At 40.9% G+C, this 19,719-nt stretch overlaps 1 protein-coding gene across 1 annotated transcript in view; it reads right to left on the reverse strand.

The window, feature by feature from the left end:
- KIZ (kizuna centrosomal protein) overlaps positions 1-19,719 on the reverse strand; it is a 92,826-nt gene that overhangs the window by 57,395 nt on the left and 15,712 nt on the right. Inside the window, 2 exon segments of the mRNA XM_055430765.2 lie at positions 9,750-10,065; positions 10,450-11,095. Of these exon segments, the coding sequence (XP_055286740.2) occupies positions 9,750-10,065; positions 10,450-11,095 (962 nt within the window).

Below are 19,719 nucleotides of genomic sequence, written 5' to 3' on the forward strand. Positions count from 1 at the left end.
AAGTTAAATAAGCAGGGTGACAATATACAACCTTGATGTACTCCTTTTCCTATTTGGAAACAGCCTGTTGTTCCATGTCCAGTTCTGACTGTTGCTTCCTGACCGGCATACAGGTTTCTCAAGAGGCAGGTCAGGAGGTCTGGTATTCCCATCTCTTTCAGAATGTTCCACAGTTTATTGTGATCCACACAGTCAAAGGCTTTGGCATAGTCAATGAAGCAGAAATAGATGTTTTTCTGGAATTCTCTTGCTTTCTCCATGATCCAGCGGATGTTGGAAATTTGATCTCTGGTGCCTCTGCCTTTTCTAAAACCTGCTTGAACATCTGGAAGTTCACGATTCACATATTGCTGAAGCCTGGCTTGGAGAATTTTGAGCATGACTTTATCAGCGTGTGAGATGAGTGCAATTGTGTGGTAGTTTGAGCATTCTTTGGCATTGCCTTTCTTTGGGATTGGAATGAAGACTGACCTTTTCCAGTCATGTGGCCACTGCTGAGTTTTTCAAATTTGCTGGCATATTGAGTGCAGCACTTTTACAGCATCATCTTTCAGGATTTGAAATAGCTCAACTGGAATTCCATCACCTCCACTAGCTTTGTTCGTATTGATGCTATCTAAGGCCCACTTGACTTCACATTCCAAGATGTCTGGCTCCAGGTGAGTGATCACGCCATCGTGATTATCTTCGTTATGAAGATCTTTTTTGTACAGTTCTTCTGTGTATTCTTGCCACCTCTTAATATCTTCTGCTTCTGTTAGGTCCATACCATTTCTGTCCTTTATCAAGCTCATCTTTGCATGAAATGTTCCCTTGATATCTCTAATTTTCTTGAAAAGATCTCTTGTTTTTCCTATACTGTTGTTTTCCTCTATTTCTTTGCATTGATCACTGAGGAAGGCTTTCTTATCTCTCCTTGCTACTCTTTGGAACTCTGCATTCAGATGCTTATATCTTTCCTTTTCTCCTTTGCTTTTTGCTTCTCTTCTTTTCACAGCTATTTGTAAGGCCTCCTCAGACAGCCATTTTGCTTTTTTGCATTTCTTTTCCATGGGGATGGTCTTGGTCCCTGCCTCCTGTACAATGTCACGAACCTCCGTCCAAAGTTCATCAGGCACTCTATCTATCAGATCTAGACCCTTAGATCTATTTCTTACTTCCACTGTATAATCATAAAGGATTTGATTTAGGTCATATCTGAATGGTCTAGTGGTTTTCCCTACTTTCTTCAATTTAACTCTGAATTTGGCAATAAGGAGTTCATGATCTGAGCCACAGTCAGCTCCTGGTCTTGTTTTTGCTAACTGTACTGGATAGCTACAGACAAAACAAAACAAAACTGGATCCTTATAGTGCCCCAAATAAATATGAACTCAAAATGGATTAGAGACTTAAATGTAAGACCTGAAACTACAGAACTCCTGGAAGAAAACACAGGGGAAAGCAGCTTGACACTGGTTTTAGTGAAGATTTCTTGGTTATGACACCAAAACCATAGGCAATGAAAGCAAAACTAGACAAGCAGGACTATTTAAAACTAAAAATATTCTACACAGCAAAAGAAACCAGCAACAAAATAAAAAGGCAACCTAGTGAATGGGAGAAAATAATTGCAAATCATATGGCTGATTGGGATCAATATCCAAAATATATAAAGAACCCCATACAACTCAGTAGCAAAAAATCCAAGCTTCTGATTTAAAAAATGGGTGGAAGATCTGAATGGGCATCCTTCCAAAGAAAATATACAGACAGCCAACAAGTACATGAAAAGGTGCTTAACATCACTGGTCATTAGTTAGTTAATTCAGTCACTCAGTCGTGTCCGACTCTTTGAGAGCCCATGAATCACAGCACGCCAGGCCTCCCTGTCCATCACCAACTCCCAGAGTTCACTCAAACTCATGTCCATCGAGTCGGTGATGCCATCCAGCCATCTCATTCTCTGTCGTCCCCTTCTCCTCCTGCCCGCAACCCCTCCCAGCGTCAGAGTCTTTTCCAGTGAGTCAACTTGTCGCATGAGGTGGCCAAAGTATTGGAGTTTCAGCTTTAGCATCACTCCTTCCAATGAACACCCAGGATTGATCTCCTTTAGAATGGACTGGTTGGATCTCCTTGCAGTACAAGGGACTCTCAAGAGTCTTCTCCAACACCACAGTTCAAAAGCATCAATTCCTCAGCAGTCAGCTTTCTTCACAGTCCAACTCTCACATCCATACGTGACCACTGAAAAAACCATAGCCTTGACTAGACGGACCTTGGTTGGCAAAGTAATATCTCTGCTTTTTAATATGCTATCTAGGTTGGTCATAACTTTCCTTCCAAGGAGTAAGCGTCTTTTAATTTCATAGCTGTAATCAGCACCTGCAGTGATTTTGGAGCCCAAAAAAATAAAGTCTGACACTGTTTCCACTGTTTCCCCATCTATTTCCCATGAAGTGATGGGACCAGATGCCATGATCTTAGATCACTAGGGAAATGCAAATCAAAACCACAATCAAGTATCTTCTTACACCTGTAAGAACTGCTATCATCAAAAAGACAAGAAAAAGTTTAAGTGTTGGCAAGGATATAAAGGAACGGGAATCCTCTGTGCACTGCTGGTTTGAATACAAACTGGTGCAGCTGCTATGGAAAACAGTATGGAAGTTCCTCAAAAAATTAAAAATAGAACTACCAGAATTGAAATTCCTGGGTATTTATCTGAAGGAAATGAAAACACTACCTTAAAAAGATATATACACCCTCAAGTTCACTGAAGCATTATTTACAACAGTCAAAATACAGAAGAAACTTAAGTGTCCACTGATGAATGAATGGATAAAGAAATTGTGGTGTATATTTACAATGGAATATTATTCAGCAACAAAAAGAAGGAAAGCCTACAATTTGTGACAACATGGATAAACTTTGAGGGCATTATGCTAAATGAAATCAGTCAGTCAGGGAAAGACAAATGCTGTATGATCTTACTTACGTATAGAATCTAAAAAAAAACAAACCCTGAATTTTACAGATAGAGAACAGACTGTCAGTCTAGTGGCTGCCAGAGGTGGGCAAAGGGTGGGAGGAGGCCAAATGGATGGAGGCAGTAAAATGCACAAACTTCTAGTTATAAAACAAGTTCTGGGAGAGTAATGTAGAGCATGATGACAACAGTTAACAATAGTGTATATATGAAAGTTGCTGAGAGAGTAAATCCTTACAATTTTCACAATAGGAAAAAAATTTTAACTATATGTGGTGATGGATCTTACTAGCCTTACTGTGATGATCATTTCCAATGCATAGAAATGTCAAATCACTACTCTGTACACCTGAAACTAATGGAAGGCTCTGTGTAAATTGTATCTCAATTAAAAAAGACAGAAATATCTTCAAATGAAGGAAAATGAAACTCCCAAAAGTTAACTTTTCATCAACATGCTGCAACAAGCGGATATCCAGTGCAAAAAAAGAAAAAATACCTTAAGTTCAGTTCAGTTCAGTCGCTCAGTCGCGTCCAACTCTCCACAACCCCATGAATCACAGCACGCCAGGCCTCCCTGTCCATCACCAACTCCCGGAGTTCACTCAAACTCATGTCCACAGACATTAATTCACAAAAATTTACTCAAAATGGTTCATAGTTCTAAATGTAAAACACCAAACTATAAAACTCCTAAGAGATAACAAGAGAAAACCTAGATGACTTTGGGTATGGAAATGACCCAAAGATATGGATCCATGAAAGAAGTAATTGACAAGCTGGACTTTATTAAAATGAAAAATTTATATTCTGCAAAAGATAATGTCAACAGAATGAGAAGACAACCTATACATCAGGAAAACATATTTGCAGCAAAAGACATATTTGATAAAGGACTGTTAATCAAAATATACAGAGAACTCTCAAAATTCAACAGTAAGAAAATAAAGCATCTCAATTAAAAGTGGGCCAAAGACTTTAAGAGAGATCTCACCAAAGATGATGTATGTACAGCAAACAAGTATACGGAAAGATGTCCCGCATCATATGTCACCAGGGAAATGCAAATTAAGACAACAATGATGGGGATTCCCTGATGGTCCAGTGGTTACACCTCTGAGCTTCCATTGCACGAGGCGCTGGTACCATTCCTAGTCCAGGAACTAAGATCCCACGTGATGCGTGGCATGGCCAGTAAACAAACAATAAATAAAAGTGAAGCAACAATAAGACACCACTGTACACCTATGAGAATGCCCAGAACTCAGAACACTGATGACACCAAATGGTAACGATGGGCAGTGACAAGAACTGCCACTCACTGCTGGCAGGAATGCAAAATTCTACAGCCATTCTGGTAGACAGTTTGGAAGTCTCTTAAAAAAACTTACAAAAGTAATGGGAATACTAGAAGAAACAGAGAAAGGAGCAGAAGAAATATCTGAAGAAATAACGGATGAGAATTTTCCAAAGAAACCAAACCACAGATCCAGGAAGCTCAGAGAACATCAAGCAGGACAAACAACCAAAACAGCACACCAAGGAACATCATAAAAATCCTTACTGTGTATGCATGCAACAACAGAGCATCAAAATACATAGGCAGAAACTGGCAGAACTGCAAGGAGGAACAGATAAGCCCACTATTACAGTTGAATACTTTAACACACCTCCATCAGTAACTGACACATCCAGCAGGTAAAGAGTCAGCAAGGATATAGCTGAAGTGGAGAGCACCATTAATTAACCTGATCTAACTTACATGTATAGGATACTTCATCCAGTAACAGTAACATACACATTCTTCTTAAGCGCGCATGGAACATTTGCCAAGACAAACCACATTGTGGGTCATAAAACACACCTCAACAAAGTTTAAAGAACAAAATCATAGGAAGTGTGCTCTCAGATCAAAAGAAAATTAATAACAAAGATTCAGTTCAGTTCAGTCGCTCAGTCGTGTCTTACTCTTTGCGACCACATGAATCACAGCATGCCAGGCCTCCCTGTCCATCACCAACTCCCAGAGTTCACTCAAACTCATGTCCATAGAGTCGGTGATGCCATCCAGCCATCTCATTCTCTGTCGTCCCCTTCTCCTCCCGCCCCAAATCCTTCCCAGCATCAGACTCTTTTCCAGTGAGTCAGCTCATCGCATGAGGCGGCCAAAGTATTGGAGTTTCAGCTTTAGCATCAGTCCTTCCAATGAATACCCAGGATTGATCTCCTTTAGAATGGACTGGTTGGATCTCCTTGCAGTACAAGGGACTCTCAAGAGTCTTCTCCAGCACCACAGTTCAAATGCATCAATTCTTCGGCGCTCAGCTTTCTTCACAGTCCAACTCTCACATCCATACATGACCACTGGAAAAACCATAGTCTTGACTAGATGGACCTTTGTTGGCAAAGTAATGTCTCTGCTTTTTAATATGCTATCTAGGTTGGTCATAACTTTCCTTCCAAGGAGTAAGCGTGATTTCATGGCTGCAATCAGCATCTGCAGTGATTTTGGAGCCCCCCAAAATAAAGTCTGACACTGTTTCCACTGTTACCCCATCTATTTCCCATGAAGTGATGGGACCAGATGCCATGATCTTTGTTTTCTGAATGTTGAGCTTCAAGCCAACCTTTTCACTGTCCTCTTTCACTTTAATAACAAAGATTACAGGAAATCTAAAAGTGTTTGGAGATTAAATAGCACATTTCTAGATAACACATGAATCAAAGAAGTCTTAAAAGAAACTTTAAAATATCTTGAATGAAAATACAACTTATCAAAATTTATGAGATGGAGTGAAAACAGTGCTTAAAGAGAAATTTATAACATTGAACAGATGTTTTAGAAAAGAGGGAAGATATAAAATAAATAATCTAAGCTTCCACCCTAGGGAATGAGAAAGAAAAGAGCAAATTTTAAATCCAAAGCAAGCAGGAGAAATCATAAAATTTAGAGGAGAAATCAATGAAATTGAAAACAAGAAAAAAATCAACAAAACAAAAAAACTGGTCCTTAAAACAATTGGATACACCTCTAGCCGTTTTATCTCCAAGATTCTTCCTCTCCGTCATATGACAGCCTGATCACAGGAGGGCACTCCACCACTCTCACTGTCCTGCCCACATTGCAGGTGCGGGGATCACACAGGGGTATACCACGGGGCAGGAATATCAGGGGCCCTCTCAGAATTCTGGCTAGCTCGTGGGTAAGTCATCCTGACGACACTGTTTCTCCTAAATCAAGTGATTCGCCGAATTAACCTTCTCTCAAAATAGACTTCAACTGCTCTGCAGAACACAGAGATGAACTATATGTACACTACCTGGACATTAAAGGCCTTTCTCCTCCACTCTGACAGCTGCTCCTGGACAAGCCTTCAGCCAGGCCCTCTGCCTGCCCCCCAGCCCCACCCCTTGTGTTCTCTGTATCTGCACTCTTTCTTCAGACCCATTCCACCCCTTAGCCGCCTCCTCCGTAATCAAAGCCTGGACATCCTTCAAGATGCTGTATCAACATCTGTATAAAACCTCTCCCGACCCTTTGGACTCACACCGAGCTTATCTCTATTTGAATTTGTCTTAAAGTACTATGGTGGGTTACAAAAACTGACCATAAACTTCTCATTGCAGGGTACACAACCCTTGCAATGCAACTCTGCCACTCATCTCAACAAGAAATGGGCTGTCTTTATCCACCTCTTGTCTCTGCGCTGGGCCCTGTGGACGTCTTTAGACAATGAGACGTTAGCAAACAGGATGAAAGCAGATACTTAAAGAGCATCTGTGCACTGGACTTCTCTCTTGCTGTCTTGGGAAACCCGCTACCTCTCCCAGGGTGACTGAAGCTGAACTAATCCCCCAAATGAGGGACAAGTGGCCAAGTTATTCCTGTAGCCCCAAATGACACAGGGTCAACCACCTGTCACATGACAAATAACGAACGTCTAGTGTTCAAAGTCCTGGAGCTTTGTGCCAAACTTTGTAGCGAACTGCTCACTCCTTAAGAAAATATAAGATTCAAGGTCCTCCTTTTTAACATTCTTTTACCCAGCTTCATTCTAGTAAGTGTGCTTGTGAGAAAGGTTAATTACAGCCTGTAATTACAACTCAGGTGCAGGAATCACAGCATGGTGCTCTACATCTGAGGTGTCTTTGAGAGAAGGCAGAGAAGCTTCTAAAGGTGGAAGCAAACCCAGTGTCCATCAACAGGTGAGTGGATAAACTGAATGTGTTTTATCCATACACTGGAATACAATTCAGCCATAAGAATAAAAGAAGTTCTGAGACATGCTACAGCATGGACCCACGGGGAAACCAAAATACTTGTGTGACTTGCTTTCTTGCGAGACTCATTTTATTGTGTGTCTATAGTATTTCTGAGGCATGCCTGAAGTCATAATCATCAGTCTCAGCAAATCGGAGGGTCTGGCTTCCTGTTCAACGCCTGCTGTCTTCCTTTGTCCCGCCTCTTCACCTTTGTTAACTAAAATTCATTCGAGTAACTCTTCTCAGGACCCCAACAGATACTAAAGTAAACTGAGAAGCTCTGACATTAGGGCGGTATTCTGTAGATATAAAGCCACAGGATCAGATTAAAAATAACCCTCTGAGAAAAGGAGAAGAGCAAAGGCTGGAGAGAAAGGAAGCGAATGCAGGGTCTCGAGAGACTTGGGAAGTCTGCGAGTTAACCAGCACCACTTAAAACCACTGAAAGGAAAAAAATAAAACCACTGTCAATCTATGCTTGGGGAGGATTTTCACCACAGAAGATCAACAGACTCAGATTTAATAACATGGACACAGAAAACCAGCATCACCAACTGATCTTTCATTCTAGGAGCATTCTATTAAGATAAACCTTCAAAAATTCCTCAAATGCTTATTTTCCAACAATTTTTGGTAAAATATACCCCCAAATTTCAAGAAGATTGGTTTCTCCTATTCATATAGACTAGGAGATAGAACATCCTTAATTCTACACTCATACTTAACTTATTCATTTCGAAAAAGGACCGAGTCCTGAGTAAGTCCACTCCTCCTCCTACCAAAATACCAACTTATGCAAGAACTGCTATAAAAAGAAGAAGGCAAATACCACCTGAAATAGAAACATTCTCTTCTTAGTAATAAAATTTCTAATGATGTAGTACATAATAGCCATACGTCCTTAATGAGAGACAAGTACCATTACTAGAAAAACCCACTGGGCTTGCCTCTGCTATAAAGCTAATCTCCCAAGGATGGGCAACACAATGGTTCTTCCATCTACAGCGCAAGTACTTTGTACTTGGGTGCTCTTAATAAATATTTCTTCAACATCAGTTTGAAGTCCATTAGACTATAAACTTTTCATTCTAAATAGGTAATGAGTGGTAATAGGCAATATATTAAAAGCTACAATGGTACTTTAAAGAGAACATACACCCTCATGTGCAAGAAATCGACTTGGCTTTTCACTGTTGCTGGGAATGCTGGAGAGCGAGTGATGGCATCACAGTGTCACATGTTCCAAGGTGGGATGGGGGCAGGGAGGCTGTATGGAGGGTTGGCCCCTATAGCCGAGGTGTCAATCCTACACTCCTGGCCTTGGTGTCCTCATTTCATTTTTCAGGCCGCTCTGTGTGGCATGGGGATCTTGGTAGCCTGACCAGCAATTGAACTCAAGCTCCCTGGGAACTCAAGCCCCCTGTGTTGGGAGCATGGAGTCTTAACCACTGCACTGCCAGGGAAGTCCTGGTGTCCCATCGTAGACGGTGAGCTCTAATTTGGGTTATTTACTTAGGTTCCTTGTACCCCTAAGATATTTGATGCTATTAGTGCTACCCTTATTGCAGAACTGATTCGCAACATGTTTCCATGTTTCCTACAACTCTACTATCTCCAATCAACAGCAAACCTAGGTTTCTTGCATTGCAGGTGGATCTCTTTACCATCTGAGCCACCAGGGGAGCTCGTGAAAAAAAAAAAATCACATATGAATTTTTATGACTTGGATTTTATAAGTGCTCAAAATATATAACACTGACACTCCTCCTGAACCTTAAAGTCTCCAATGTCCTCACATTTACACTCACAAAAGGAAAGCTGCCTTACATATACACTTATTAAAACTTATTAATGCACATTTAATTGTATCACAAAAATGACACAAGGGAAAGGGATAGAAGGCTTAAGAAAATTAATCAATCAAATACAAAGTTCTCAGTCTCATGAATTCCCAAAAGTTTAAGTGTTTGTCACCCGTGTTACTACAAGTCCAAAATGACTGGTTTTCTAAAAGAACGGTGGGTAAGAAGTGGAGGGAATTACTTATGAATTAACCAGGGATTCTTTCAGTTCAGTTCAGTTCAGTTCAGTCGCTCAGTCGTGTCCGACTCTCCGCGACCCCATGAATCACAGCACGCCAGGCCTCCCTGTCCATCACCAACTCCCGGAGTACACTCAAACAAATGTCCACAGAGTTGGTGATGCCATCCAGCCATCTCATTCTCTGTCGTCCCCTTCTCCTCCCACCCCCAACCTTTCCCAGCATCAGAGTCTTTTCCAGTGAGTCAACTCGTCGCATGCCATTATAAACTGCCAGTCACCATGATTTCAATGATATTCAGACTTTTAAAGCTATTTCATTTAAAAAAAAAGAAACTAGTCCTTATCTAAAAGACTATTTATGAGAATTAAGGAACTTACACACTTATAGCTGAGTGTTCAAATATACTCCCAGTGGAATGGTCTCTAAAAATATCTATAATTAAAACGGAACAGTGAAAAAAAATGAATGACTTACTCCCTTGCTGGCAAGTTAGTGAAGGACTCATTTGGTGAATCAGCAGTGCTTGGGGCTTGCAAAATACAGTTAGGCTTTCTGGTGGATGGGGCATCTCTTTCTTGCTCAGAGTGGATTACATTTAAGGTCTCTGTTCCATGTTCTTGCTCCATTGTGTCTCCCAGATTTCGCTGTGGTTCTGGACTCTTTAAAATCAGATCATCTTCACTTACAGAAACTGTGAGGTCACTGCTGCTGCTCAAACTCTCCTCCTCCTGCTCTTCCTGGTTTTTTCTGAAGGGCTCCTGTGACTGTGAGTCCCCACAAGGAAGGTGATCTGTAACAGGGGACATGAATAGATGAACGATCACTTACTTCAGGGAGCTGGGAAAGGTAAGATGCTCTACCTCTCAGAGCAGAACTACTCATCAGCTAGGAACATGAAGAAACAATCCACAAGTAAATGTGGTGTTTTTTTAAAGCCCATTAAACATATTTTTAAAATATCACAGTGGGTTTAAAAATCAGAGAATTTGCTTGCAAAGGTACTTCTATGGACATATTTTTAAGAATGCATTAGAATGGAATTCATTGGCACAGTCACTACTGTGTTTTGGGACTGATACGACAAGACGGTATTTTGTATTTTTAACACCCATCACCACCCAGAAAAACTAAATACTGACAAAAATCAGCAAACCATCTTAGCCTCTCACCCCACCTGAGGAAGCTTCCCTGGCAGGGGGCTTCTCTTCAGGACACTCGTTTTCAGATGCACAGGATTCTGAGCCTGACAGCGGAGAGACTGGCGGTCTGGCTCTTTCTTCCTCGACTTCAATATGCTCCCGTGTCAGTATTTCTCCCTCTGATCCCTCTGATCTCCTGGAACTGTCACACTTTAAATCAGTGGTTCTGTTCTCTGGACTTAATCTCTTCCATAACGGGGAATGGAGTTCGGCCGACTTTTTGCCTTCAGATAAATTACTCTCGCCCTGACGTGCGTTGCTTCCTATCTCGAAGCAATGAGTTTGTTCCTCCTCAGACAATGCGCTGGCTGTGACTGGCGTTTTCTCACCAATCTGAAGAGATGTCTTTCCATCTGTTTTGTCAGACTTATTTAAGCACTGTGTGTCACCAGGAGTTTGTACTACACGGCTGTCTGTCACATCACTGCTCTGGGCTGTCTGCCGGTGTAAATGTGGGTCAGGAATTGAGAAGTTCTTTGTGGGTTGGGGAGATTTCTGCTCTGTAGTGAAATCTCCAATGCCTGAGACAGCTGACATTTGGCGGCCCATAAAGATGGTTGCTGGTTGATACAGTCCTCTTGACATGGCTGTCCCTGAGTTAATTTCTGCCAGCATTACAACCTGCAGCCCCAAACGACATGAATAAGAGTTAAACATACTGTCTATGAACAATGAGGTTATTTAGGTTTTCAGGAATAAAATGAGGTAAGGAAGCATGACCAATGAAATCAACACCTACCAAGTTTTATAAAACTCACTGTGTTTTGTTGTTGTTCAGTCACTATAGTCAAAGCTATGGTTCTCCCAGTAGTCATATATGGATGTGAGAGTTGGACCATAAAGAAGGTTTCTATACATTAATAATGAAATATCAGAAAAGGAAATTAACTATCCCATTCATAACTACATAAAAATACCTATAGGAATAAATATAACCAAGAAAGTGAAAGATTTCATGTTGAAAACTATAAAACATTAATGAAAAAAACTGGAAAAGACACAAATAAGTGGAAAGATAGTCTGTGCTCATGGATTGGAAGAACTAATATTATTAAAAGGGCCATGCTCCCCAAAGCAATCTACAGATTCAATGTAATCTTTATCAAAACTCCAGAGGAATTTTTCACAGAATCAGAGCAATCTTAAAATTTCTCTGAAAACACAAAAGATCCAAATAGCCAAAGCAATCTTGAGAAAGAAGAGCAAAGCTAGCAGCATCATGTGGTTTTATTTCGGAATACATTACAAACTTACAGTAATTAAAACAGTATGGCACTGCCATAAAAAAGCAGACACATAAATCAATGGAATAGAACACAGACCACAGAAATAAACCCATACATATGGTCATTAATTTACAACAAAGGAGCCAAGAATATACAATGGAAAAAGGACAGTCTCGTCAATAAATGGTGTTGAGAAAACTAGATAGCCACATGAAAAAAAAACAAACCCAGCTCATTAACTAATACCATACACAAAAATTAACTCAAAATGAATTAAAGACTTGAATGTTTTACAAAACCATAAAACTCTTAGAAGAAAACACAGATGGTAAGCTCTTTAACATAAGTCCATGACAATGATTTTTGAATCTGACACCAAAAGCAAAGGTAACAGAAGCAGAAACAAATGAGAGAGGCTACTTCAAACTAAAAAGCTTCTGAACAGCAAGGGAAACCATCACCAAAAAGGAAAACTATCGAATGGAGGGAATATTTGCAAATGATATATTGATGAAAGTGAAAGTCATTCAGTCATGTCCGATGCTTTGTGACCCCTTGGACTATACAGTCCATGGAATTCTCCAAGCCAGAATACTGGAGTGGGTAGCTGTTGCCTTCTCTAGAGGATCTTCCTAATGCAGGGACAGAACCCAGGTCTCCTGCATTGCAGCTGGATTCTTTACCAGTTGAACCACCAGGAAGTCTTGATATATTGATAAGGGGCCAATATCCAAAATGTACAAAGAACTCATACAACTCAAGAGCAAAATAAAATGGGCAGAAAAATCTGAATAGACATTTTTCCAAAGAAGACATACAAATGACCAAAAAGCATGGGAAAAAATGTTCAACTTCACTAATAATCAGGGAAACGGAAATGAAAACCACAGTTAGATATCACCTCACACATGTTAAAATGGCTATTACTAAAAACAAGAAATACCAAGTATTGGTGAAGATGTGGAGAAAAGGAAACCCCTGTGTACTGTTGGTGGGAATGTAACTGGTGCAGCTACTATGAAAACAGTATGGAGATACCTCAAAAGTTAAAACTAGAACTACCATATGATCTAGCAATTCCAGTAAAAAAAAGGCACTATCTTGAAAAGATATCTGCACCCCCATGTACACTGCAACATTATTCACAATAGCCAAGATATGGAAGCAATCTAAGAGTCCAATAATGGCTGAATGGGTAAAGAAGTGGTACAAATATACAATGGCATATTCAGTTCAGTTCAGTCTCTCAGTCATGTCTGACTCTTTGCGACCCCATGAATCACAGCATGCCAGGCCTCCCTGTCCATCACCAACTCCCGGAGTTCACTCAAACTCATGTCCATCGAGTCGGTGATGCCATCCAGCCATCTCATTCTCTGTCGTCCCCTTCTCCTCCCGCCCCCAATCCTTCCCAGCATCAAAGTCTTTTCCAGTGAGTCAACTCGTCACATGAGGTGGCCAAAGTATTGCAGTTTCAGCTTTAGCATCACTCCTTCCAATGAACATCCAGGATTGATCTCCTTTAGAATGGACTGGTTGGATCTCCTTGCAGTCCAAGGGACTCTCAAGAGTCTTCTCCAGCACCACAGTTCAAAAGCATCAATTCTTCGGCGATCAGCCTTCTTCACAGTCCAACTCTCACATCCATACATGACCACTGAAAAAACCATAGCCTTGACTAGATGGACCTTTGTTGGCAAAGTAATGTCTCTGCATTTTAATATACTATCTAGGTTGGTCATAACTTTCCTTTCAAGGAGTAAGTGTCTTTTAATTTCATTATTAAGCTATAAAAAAGAAGGAAATCCTGCCATTTGCAACTATGTGAATAAACTTTGAGGTATTATGCTAAGTGAAATAAGTCATACAAATACTGTATAATCTCTCTTACATGTGAGCATGCTCAGTTGCTAAGTTGCATCTGACTCTTTGCAACCCTAAGGATTGTAGCCTGCCAGGGTCCTCTGTCCATGGGATTCTCCAGACAAGAATACTGGAGTGGGTTGCCATGCCTTCTTCCAGGGGATCTTCCCGACCCAGGGATCATATCTGCATCTCCTGCACAACAGGAGGATTTTTTTTTTTTTTTACCACTGAGCCACCTGGGAAGTCCAATCTCTCTTACATTTGGATTAAAAAAAACAAATACAAATACAAACCAAGTTCACAGATACAGAGAATAGACTGATGGTTGCCAGAGGTGGAGGTGTGGGGAATAAAAGAAATGAGTGGAAAAAAAAAATTTCTTTTAAATAAACTGAAAGCATGTGGAGAAAGTTATAGCAAAGCAAATGAATATAATTGAAGACTTATTCGTGAACAGAAGGTAACTTTTAAAACCAGGAGTTCATCTTTACTGAGGGAAGGGGGAAAGGCCACACTGATGGAGACAGCAGCAAATTTAGAACTACTGGAACAGTGTCTCAGCTAATAATCACCAACTACAGTTTTCAAAGGTGGACCTTGACCATTATTGCACTTTGAAAAATATATTTATGTTATTCTGCATGTTTTGCAGAATGTGGTGGTAATCTTTATTTTTCTTATTATTTTCCCCACAGATAAGGAAATTAGTATCATGATGAATACAGAATAGAAAAACGGAGCTGTCAGATCTAACCTCCGTCTTTTCACACAGTACTGTTACTGCTCTTAGTTTCTATGTAAACAAGTCCTTAAGTCACAGTGAGACTTACCCAAATCCCTTAATAAAAATTTACATATAACAATCCTGAAGGAATTCTTTCACTTTATTATGTGTCAGACTGCATTGTGTCCTTCCCTAAGTTCTTATGTTCAAGTCCTAACCTCCAATGTGACTGTATGTGGAGATAGGATTTTGAAGGAGGTAATAAAGGTTAAATGAGGTCGATCAATCCAGTATCAATCCAGTAGACTGCTGTGCTTAGAAGAGGAATGGACCAGAGATCTGTCTCTCTCCACACAGAGAAAAGGACACACAAGAACAGAGAGACAGGACAGTCTGCAACTCAGAGCTCACACCAGAAACCACCCCAGCTGGCACCTAGGTCTCAGACTTCCAGCCCGTGACAAAACAGATTTGCTGTTCAAGCTACCCAGTCTGGGCTGTTTTGTTATGGCGGTCCAGGCAGACTGAGACTCCACGACAATGTGATTTTTAACTTCATTCTGCCACTGGGGTCGATGAGAGACTCAACCAAATTTTCATAACCATAGCCAAAAGGAGACGTTTCTGGCCACCAAATCCAATAGATGTTGGAACTACCAAAATTTCAAAATGGGTCCATTAAATTCAGGCTTCAAAGGTACATCTTGTAAGTTGTTTGGGACTGACATCATGCTAAAATCATCTAACAGGTGTTGTTACCACCAGGTGGCTTTCCTTTCCGTTTCCTAATTGGTAGGTACCTCTGGCCTCACTATCACAGGTAAGTGGTGTGACGTCAGGACTCCTCAGTACGGCCACCCCAGGGGAGCAGGAAGACGGCTGACTACAGTAACAGAAGGATCAGTGGACATGTGCCAAGCACTTACCAGGTGTCAAGCCAACTTCTATTAGTTACTTTTTAAACCCTTGAAACAACCAGTTTTGTTATACCCACTCCAGGAAGACTTAGCAAGGGCAGACAATTTGCTCTTGGTCACAGGATTCAAACGCAGATACAAGGACTCCACTGCCCATCCGTTATGCCACAACACTCAAAACTGAGTTAAACTCAAATTGGGTTACACAATAACACAAGATTTCCTCATAATGAATCTGAAGTGTATGTCTAATTTCTTATTCCACTTCAACCAGTACAGAATCCCATCTCACCTGATCCAGCTGGACTAGTCTAGCAGCAAGGGAGACCATCTCAGTCTCTCCTATGCTTAGGTGAAAATGCATCTAAATGGAAACTGAACTATTTTGCACCATAAGATGAGGCTGCTTTTATTTGACCAGGGATTTCTCCTAACTTTTGAAGAGCATTTCACCCAGAATACCTTAAAAGGCAGAGGCAGCAAGATGGTTAATAAGATGGACATGGTCTGAGTTTGAATTTGGACTCCTGCATGCAGTGCAGTCTTTGGCAAGTCAACCAACTTCTCTGAGCCTTCCTCTAAAATGAGGGTAACAATAGTATCTACTTCAGAACTGTCGACAGGATTAAATGAGTTGATGAATATAAAGTGCTTACTGCAGGCCTTGATAAAATAGATGTGCAGTGACTGTTCCCTGTTCTTACTATTAGGATTAGAAGTGGAAATAACAACCTGCACAGCCATTTTCCATGTGACCCTGGCAGGGAAGTTTCCAACAGTGAGAGTGAACTCCTCAACCAGCCTGAAGCCCTGTGATGAAATTCTCTCATCCTTTACATTCTTCAGCCCTGGTAGGGTATAATTTTTCTGTGAAGTACCCAGTTCACTTCTGCTTTTAGGGGCATATACTTTACAGTGCAACCATTTAGAAACTTCAGAAACCCCACCTCAAAGTTTATGCTGTCATTCACAAATGCCATCTCCACCTCTCCTGGGTACATATGTTTTGATGTGTTTTTAGGTACATGTCCTATCACTGCTGATACATAATAAAACTGGGCAAGGAAAAGAACATGCCTAGAGACCAATGGTATTAGAGTGTACCCCAAAGTAAAAAATGACAATGTATAATAGAGCTAGATGACTATATGATAGTAAAATTTGTGAGGATTCAAACTGGGACCTGAACTTTGTCTTTCCTGTTAATTAACAATGAGAGTTTACTAAGTGGATTAATACTAGAAACAAGCGTGGGGGATGAACAGACCAATGGTTACTGAAGAGAACACATGACTCTGAAGAGCAGTCACGGGATGCATGGACACACTGGGTGCCCTACTATAAAACCAAGAGAAAGTTCTACCCTGGAAAAATAGACAACTACTATCTGATCATTCTTCTTAGTAGAGCATCCAAGTTACTGCTTTTGGTTGAAAGTTGCACAACCACTTTTTAAAGATATCCTTCTGTAACTCAGAATTATCACGAATTTGAAAGCTCCTCTCCCCTTCACTGGTGTTTTCCATCTCAATGGCCACCCCAACTCAGGGTCTCTAGTTCATTCCTTGCATCTGAACAAAGCCTGGTTTCCTGGCTCCTTGAGCTCCTTCCCTCAGGGCACCCACCCCGCACTGCCAGCCCCGCCTTCCCCCACCTCTGATGGAACTGCTCTGCGCCCTGCCCCACTGCGCGTGTGTGCGCACACAGTGATTCGGGGTGGTGGTGGTGGAATCTCAGTCACTGAGCCTGGGACGGAGCTCCACGATGGTCCTTTCCAAGCTCATATCCTCCCACTTCCTGTAAGATCATCGGCCCTGAGCCGCTACCCACCAGGCTTCCAGCTTCCACTCCCTCATTCACAACATTTCCAGAGTGGAGAATGACCAGCACATCCCCAGGGACTGGCACCTGCCCCACCCTTCACGTCAGCTTACACGGCACCTCCTCCCCAGGCCACAGAGGACGCACTGCAGAGGAAGTGAACCCTCTTTCTCCATGGAGCTGGCCCTCAGCACACACTATCCCAGGCCTGGGAAAGAAGAGCACTTTGTGGGGAACACCTGGAGGTAAAGCACTGTGGCATTCCTAGAGGGACCTGCTGTGGCTTCTCAAACAGAGCACTCACTCAACAACGATCCACTGAATTCAACCACGGGGTTCAGGCCAGTCCCTGGAGACCAGTGCTCCGGGCACAGAGACTAACTCATATGATGCTGAAAGAAGAGGTGCACAGGTTTCCAATGAAAGATAAAACATACTCCCAAATGATAAGGAATTGTTCTAGTTTAGTATTTAGTAAGTATTAACTACTTTGGAAACAATGACAGACTTTATTTTTTTGGACTCCAAAATCACTGCAGATGGTGACTGCAGCCGTGAAATTAAAAGACGCTTGCTCCTTGGAAGAAAACTTATGACCAACCTAGACAGCATATTAAAAAGCAGAGATATTACTTTGCCAACAAAGGTCTGTCTAGTCAAGGCTATGGTTTTTCCAGTGGTCATGTATGGATGTGAGAGTTGGACTGTGAAGAAAGCAGAACACTGAAGAACTGATGCTTTTGAACCGTGGTGTTGGAGAAGACTCTTGAGAGTCCCTTGGACTGCAAGGAGATCCATCCAGTCGGTCCTAAAGGAAATCATCCCTGAATATTCATATGAAGAACTGAAGCTGAAGCTGAAATTCTAATACTTTGGCTACCTGATGCAAAGAACTGACTCATTGGAAAAGACCCTGATACTGGGAAAGACTGACGGCAGGAGGAGAAGCGGACAACAGAGAATGAGACTCAATGGACATGAGTTTGAGTAGGCTCCAGGAGTCGGTGATGGACAGGGAAGCCTGGCTTGCTGTAGTCCATGGCATCGCAAAGAGTCAAACATGAGTGAGGGACTGAACTGAACTGAACTGACTGAACCACTTTGAGATTTTGCTGTAATGTCTTTACCTTTTAATTGATGGAACATCAATGGGAAACTGAAAAAGGAAACCTATAAATGTCTCAAAATGTTACCTGATTGATTCTTACATACCATCAACAGTCAAAGCTTTTAAGGAGGTAACACTTTTCAGTAAAAAGGAAACACTTCTAATTATCCTATGTAACATGTTAGGGGGTTGGCCGCTATATGTCTCTTGCCCTAATGTTAAATATGACTGAAAAGAAAACTGTATAACTATATGTAAGGTAAGGAATCAGTAGTACAAACAGAAAAAAAAAAGTCTCCCATTTTACTTAAGTACCATTGACACTGCCATACTAACAATGTGACTATCAGGAATAGCACAGAAAGAACAAACTGGATTATAGATTTAAAAACATGTCAATTATTTACGACCAAATGTCAAACAGAAAGACTGCCTGAATGGCTCAGAAGTCTATCACATCACACCACATTTGGTGTACATATAATGGCAGAGAAGTCATTTATCATTAAAGGCCTTTTCATATAGGTCAAGGTTGCTGGGGCTTGGTGTTTTGTATCTTACAGTTTAAAGAATGCTCTAAATTCTAGGATTTTTAACTTTTTAATCTTTGGGAAGAAAAACTAAAACTTTCTATAAACTCAGATTAATGCCTGCTAATGCACAGAAAAAAAAGAAAAACTAAAACCTTGCTCCTACTATAAAAACAAAATAGTGTGGCCTCTGTTTCTTTTCTGATAAGAGTCTTAAATACCAAACAGTTAACTGCATAATAACATTTACTGGCAGCCAGGCAGCCTGCTTAGCAGATATATAAAGCAGGTAAAAGGAGAAAAAGTTAATTTCTTGGCTGAATGATTCCATCGGTAGCTATAGGGCAAACCTGAAAGTCTTTTAGTAAAGTAGCAGTTGATTCTTCTATCAATCTGTAGCACACATACTCTTCCAAGGAAAGCATTAAATATGAAAATCATATCCCGTTATCATCTGTTTCCAGCTTTCAGCCCAGGAAGCTTTTCTTAATGAATGCTGCAGCCTAAGGAGCAAGCACGCTGTTGGCTTCTCTGAATAATGGAGTGATGCTCCCGGTTTTGCTTATTACAATATCGACTTGCTGAGGGGGTTTCACACATAGTCACAAGTGACTACTCTTGCCAGCATGCTCCAAGTTATTACAAGATGTTTTTAGACATTTCATCTAAAAGAGCTTTACTGCTTTTAGTGAAGAAAACATCTATGGTCTTGAACAGAATCATTTATATGGAGATAGGGAGGAGGATTAGAAGCCTGCATTATGGCAGATACATAGCAGAATTTATTTAAGTATTCCTTGCCGTTCTTTTTTGTCTGCTGCTGAGATATGCAATCCTTTTTTTCCACTTTATCTATGAAAAGGTTAAAATGTACAAAATTATGTATACAAAGAAAAGCAGCAAAATGCCCATTTTGTTTACCGCTCATTTAAAACATTTCTGGAATGAAGAAAAAAGCAGCTACAAAGCATTATAAAAACACAATTTCATCTAATAACAACACTGAGGTTTTCTTTGGGATCTATCTCTTTTGCAGCCACAGTGACTGCCTTT

The sequence above is a fragment of the Moschus berezovskii genome, chromosome 15 (assembly GCF_049115385.1).
Source record: "Moschus berezovskii isolate FMDL1 chromosome 15, NW_MosBer_1.0, whole genome shotgun sequence".
Taxonomy (NCBI): Eukaryota; Metazoa; Chordata; class Mammalia; order Artiodactyla; family Moschidae; genus Moschus; species Moschus berezovskii.